Raw genomic sequence first — 6000 nt, 5'->3', positions numbered from 1 at the left:
CTCTTGAAGTGTCATGGAAACATTTGATAATGATTCAACCATATTGAGCTCTTCACTTCATTTGCAGTGTTAGGCTTTTGTGCAGATGGATCATGATCATATACTGTTTTTGGACTGACTCCTATTTATCAGAATCAGAAATTAGTGAAAGATTGTTTTCTTTTATCTAATCATCTATTTAGCCCCTATATAATGGATTGTTTCAAAACATGAGTTCTTTGTCTTTTTTTATGATTTAACATAACATGTTTCCAAAGTTGGTTTTTTTTGTTGTTGTTTTTTTGTTGTTTTTTGCGGTACGTGGGCCTCTCACTGTTGTGGCCTCTCCCGTTGCAGAGCACAGGCTCTGGACGCACAGGCTCAGCGGCCTGGCTCACGGGCCCAGCCGCTCCGCGGCACGTGGGATCTTACCGGACCGGGTCACAAACCCGCGTCCCCTGCATCGGCAGGCGGACTCTCAACCACTGCGCCACCAGGGAAGCCCCCAAAGTTGGTATTTTAAAGAAAACTTTAGTAATTTATAAAACATGTCTTGTATGCCTTTACCTCTGATGTATTTTCCCCACATACAATGACTTGTCAGCTTCCATTGTTCCCTAACCTGATACCGTAATTCTTGTGATTATCTTCCTGGTTTCTGCTTCTCTTTGTTTCTACTATCTTTCTACCTACTCGTCACTGTGAGTTTTAGACCTCTGAGAGAGATCTGATTGGGTCTGTGTCCAATTAGTCTGTGTCCAATTTAAAGAAATGCTGCTCTGTTCTTTCCAGGTCACCCCATTGACTGCTAGCTTTTTGTTTCTGGCCCATCAAATGCTAGAGTTTTGATTGGTCCAATCAAATGTGTCCAGGAAATCAAGGTCATTTGAAACATAGTAACCTGTCCTCCACTAATCTTTTGGATAGTTCACCAGTCCAACAGCCCAACAGAGGGAATTTTAAGTCCTGTTAAATTTACCCCCCAGCTTTACTCCAAAAATTAAAAACAAACAAACAAACAAAAACAGCCTAGGGGAAGCTTGCATTGCATAACTCTCAGGTTCTAGGTCCAACTCATAAGTAATGTAGGGGGAAGGACATAGGCCTTGCATTCACACAAAGTCTGCACCCCTACTTGGCAACTTCCCAGGTGGACAGCCTTGACTCTCAGAGATTGTGACCTCCTATGTGAAATAGAGACGACAATATTTCTTTGTAGAAGCGATGTGAGGATTTAAGGAGATTGTGTGTGTAAACTGAGTAGGGCAATAAGAGACACACAGTAATCATAATGGTAGCAAACATTTACTGAGTGTGTACCAAGTGCCATGCATTATTCTAATCCCTTTATGCATGTTAGCTCTTTAATGCTCTGAACAACCCTATGAGATTATTACACAGGGAGGCTCTGTGATTTGCTTGAGATTACACGGCTAGTAAGTGAAAGAGCTAATAGCTCACACTGTTAAATCCAAACCAACGCTACCCCGGAAGTCAGGAACTGGCTTTGTTTCTCCCCTTAAGTCTATGGCCTTCTGGGTTCCATTGCCTGTCAGAATTACACGTGAAGTACCTCCCTGTTTTATCCTCCATCCGATCCAACCCCAGTCCTCAGTTGATGATTCTCAGTGACTCCCTTGGGAATTTGGAGGTGTCAGAGCGTCAGGGCTTGTGCCGCGAGCCATTTTGCCTGCTCTCTGCTCCCTCAGCAAAGCTGAGCTTCACCCTGTCCTGTGGGATTCTCTCATGAGGAGCAGCAGGCTCAGGCCAGGCTGCCTTCCTTGGAATCCCAGTGAAGAAAATGTCTTCAACCTTGTTCCATCATTACGTCTTCCTGTTCTCTCCCCTGCCCTTGTCAAGCACTGAGTATTTTAAGTGGGGTTAGTCCTTAGGCCAGACTGTGAAGTAGGTAACATTTGCCCCTTTAAACCACCCATTCCTTCAGTCCTTCCTACATTGCTCTTTCACATACCAGTGAGTCAGTTGAATTAAAAGCTTTCAGCTTCTGAGGAATTGGGAGATTAGTGGGGGAATGGGAAAGGTCATTTAGACTAGTGCTTTTTAAACTTAAATGTGCGCTATGAATCACCTAGGTACCTTGTGAAAATGCTGATTCTGATCCAGTAGGTCGGGGGTGGGCCCTGGGATTCTGCATTTCTGACGTGCTTCTGGTGATGCCAGCGCTGCTGTTTTCTAGACCACAGTCTGAGTAGCAAGCATCTAAAGACTGGGGTACCACCTTGAGATGCCAGAGGCTCTACCCTGTTACCTTTTCCAGGAACAGTTAATCCAAACAAATGAGTCTCTTAGTGGAATTTCATTAATGTGGCTCACTTCTAGAAGAAACTTCTCAATTTCAAACCCTACCCTAGACTGCTTACCAGTAAAGCCATTCCTGGTTGGAGAAAAGACTAGTGTAAATTTGTCAAGTTTTGATAACTGTGAAAATAGGCATTTTTTCCATCAACTTAATTTAGTGACTCTCAGATGATTTATATTCATCTTACTTCACTTTATGGGAAAGCACACCATTTTGCTGCTACTCAAGTTTGAGTTTCTCAGGACTGGGGAAATCGCCGATTGAACTTTTCCTGGTGCTGGGGGCCACATATGTATTTCAGAGTCTGTTTCTTTGTTCCGTCTATCATCACCTACATAAAAGGAAAGCTAAGTCAACTTTTATTTCCCTGTCTTTTGATTTGCAGTCAGCTCGCTGGGAGTGTTTATGAATAATTCTGTTACAAATGGCTTGATAATACTAGCCTGGATAGTGAAACATTGTACAGAGCTTTGCACATGGAGGTGCAGTGTGGGCAGAAACCTGTGAAACGCTGTGGCAGATTCTCTTTGTGATGGCAAAGGCTTATGTTCTCTATTTCTGCTTTCAGGGAGGAGAACACTGTTACTACCAGGGCCACATCCGAGGAAACCCTGCCTCATTTGTGGCATTGTCAACATGCCATGGACTTCAGTAAGTGTCCCCAAATTTTTTGTATCATCCATTTTTTTCCCAATCACTTATTTTCTTTATTTTTAATGCACCGTGGTCAAAATCTCTATTTTATATCAAGAACTAATTTTAAATCGGTGGTGGATCAAATCTTTTTCTCCTTTGTGGTTTATAAACCAAGCAGATTGTTAAATTAGAGATGCAGATACCAGGGGCTCTATGATTGTAATATGCATCCTTAGTGATATTTGAAACATTTTTCTAGTTTCATCCAGATGGAGACAGGAGTGGTTTGGGTAACTTTGTTCTCTGTTTCCGTGGGTGTTTAGCCCCTTGGTACCCGTTCTACCCCTCATACTCCTTGATGTTCATTTTTACATTTGTATGGAATAATAGAGATTTCAGGAGGTAGAAACTCCTGACTCCTTGCACAAAGACAAGGGCTGCAGGTGACCTCAAGAGCTCATGTGTTTTAGCCCTTTATTCAGCCAGAATCCCATCTAACTCACAGCAAACTCGTGGGAGGGTTCATTTGTTCTCAGAAATCTCTATGGAAGGAAGTTCATCCTTCCTCAGGGCCTTGCTTCCTTTTATGTAACCTTCACTATCAAAGTAGGTTTGCTGATGTTTACTGTGGAAATAGATCAGCTTCCTCCATCCTGTCTATGATGGTGATACCCAGGTGGCTGTCTGTCTCTTACTTGTCTTGTGACCCCTTATAAAGATACTGTGTCAGCCCTCAGCATTCTACTTAGACTAAATCATCCAACCTCCTTGTTACTTTTTGGGGCCCAGAACCAGCTAGCACTTTAGTTTTGTGAAAGTTTTGTTTGGAAGCTTTAAAATACTTCCTGTCCGTTACCAAGTTAGAGACGTGGATTTTCCATCTAACAAACAGTTATTGAGCGTCTGGTGTGTGCCAGCCACTTGGAATATTAAGGGGATTAGAACGTGAGCCCTGCCCGCAAGAGCTCCCAGTCTAGTGGGGAAGCTAAATCTAGCCCAGCTTCGTGCTATGGAATGTGGTAGGTATATTTGTTTTCTTTGAGAGAGAAAAAACCTGAGAAAAACGCAAGCTGAGAGTGGGCACTGAATGAGGTCATCCCTGAGGGCTCCAGAGAGATGTCACCTGAAGAAGGTGGAGTGGGCCCTGGAACAGGCTTTGATAGAATCTTCCAGGAGGAGGGGTTCGACTGACAGGTCCAAAGAAAGTGAGGAAAGAGACCTAATGAGAAAGGCTGGGAAATCTAGCCAGTCTGCCTAAGTGGTGCCTCTGGTCATGTTCTGGCAGTAGGTACGTGAGAGGCAGGAAGGAGAGAGCACAGGGATCAGATAAATGGCCAGAGAAAGGAGGTCACATGCCTGAGAGCAGGATAGACCTCCATTTGCTTATTGGTTTTTTCTAAAGGACCATTTTACTAATTTTAAATAAATTCTTTGAATAAGGAGACATTTTTACAAACATGGAATCCGTTCCTAATATCTGAGAGCCTCAGCATTCTTAATCTGGAAAAAGAAACATCGATATCCCCTTCAGCAGTAAAATTGTCATCTCTGATCTCAAGATGAGCACAGCTGTCAGCCAGGAATAGTACACTGGGCTTGCCGACTTTTGTGACAACAAATGTCTGTTCTAGGCTTTTTCCTTCCTCTCTCTTCCTCTTAAAATCTCAGTCCAAAGTCACAGTGTAAGTGTCTTGCCCAGTACATGTTCCAATTCCTCCCTGCCCCTCCCCTCCCCCACCCCCCAGTTTTCCAAATGGACACAATATTGTGAAAATAAGAGAGAAGGTATTACTGCCTTCTAAGGACCCTAACAGGCCTGAGACCCTCAGACCAACAGCTACTAATCCTACACAGTTCTAAGGATGGAAAGGGAACTTTAAGGATGTTTTAGTGACTAGTTGAGGAGTTGAACTCAGAGCCTGCTTCTGTTGTTTTAACTAAGTAAAATTTATTTCTCCCTTTAGAAACTTTTTCATTTAAGACTAAACAAGAAGAAACAAACAGAAAACCCACCATGTGTAGGGACACTGTCAGGACTGTGTACAAGTGTATTTTGGTGTTCTTAGACTTTTATGAGCATGTTGAATAAGTTCACTCTTGTTCCTTTTTGTTATTTATTAATTATTACTTTTCATCTTGATTTTACCTTCTGAACAAACATTGCTGACAGAAATATTTGGGGGAGCTATTTCTAAATATTAAATAATTTATGTTGTCTCAATTGCAGTGATTTAGATATGAGATATATTATTTCATCCATGACTCATCTTCTATAAATGACCAAGTACATGTTGAGATTTTCCATTTTTCTTGATTTACTGAATTCCATTAAAGAACATAAAGGGTAAAATAATCAAACTCACATCTTTTCCATAAAGAACCTGCAGGAGCACATTTTTTTTTCAAATTCGAAGGACTGATGGGCAATATTTTGGTCCTGGTATGTCTGATGTTTTGACAAAATCCTGTAACTATGGGAACATTAAAGAATGGAATCAAATGTAAGTTTATTGCCCTCTTGTGGCAATTTGTATGAATATTTCCTTTCAAAATCTTGCTTTGATGCAGCCTTTTAAAATTTTAGCTCAATCAATTGGCCGGTAATGACTTGGTCCTAGCTATAGGATTTTATCAATTATAAACTCTGTGATGGACTCAGTATACTATTTGGAATTTATATAAATGTAACAGAAAGCTTTCAGTCCTCAAACAAAGTAAATGAAACACACATGCTTTTTAATTGTTAAAGAATCAAAAATGGCATATTTTCGTTTAGGGAACCAGGACTTCCCTGGTGGTCCAGTGGTTAAGACTCCACACTTCCAGTGCAGGGGGCATGGGTTCGATCCCTAGTCCAGGAAGTTCCACATGCCCTGGGGCCAAAATAATAATAATAATTCATTTAGGGAACCAGAATCTTCATGGATGGTGTCAGAATCTGCTTTGTTTATACCATGTATCATGATGTTTAAATCCAATAAAAAATAACTGATTTTTGCATTGGATACTAACCTAATTCAAGAGGAAATAGTACCCAATGCTATTTAAACAAAACAATCTGCTTG

The 6000-nt window shown here is 41.4% G+C and overlaps 1 protein-coding gene across 3 annotated transcripts in view; it reads left to right on the top strand.

The window, feature by feature from the left end:
• Positions 1–6000, top strand: part of ADAM22 (ADAM metallopeptidase domain 22) — a 232614-nt gene that overhangs the window by 147686 nt on the left and 78928 nt on the right. For all 3 annotated transcript variants that reach the window (XM_024755073.1, XM_024755072.1, XM_024755071.1), the window contains one exon: positions 2868–2950. In XM_024755073.1, coding sequence (XP_024610841.1) covers positions 2868–2950 — 83 coding nt within the window. The remainder of the gene's footprint in view (positions 1–2867; positions 2951–6000) is intronic.

The sequence above is a fragment of the Neophocaena asiaeorientalis genome, unplaced genomic scaffold (assembly GCF_003031525.2).
Source record: "Neophocaena asiaeorientalis asiaeorientalis breed wild unplaced genomic scaffold, Neophocaena_asiaeorientalis_V1.1 scaffold36, whole genome shotgun sequence".
Taxonomy (NCBI): Eukaryota; Metazoa; Chordata; class Mammalia; order Artiodactyla; family Phocoenidae; genus Neophocaena; species Neophocaena asiaeorientalis.
Note: the sequence above shows the minus strand (reverse complement) of the source record. Positions and strands in the feature narration are given on the sequence as shown.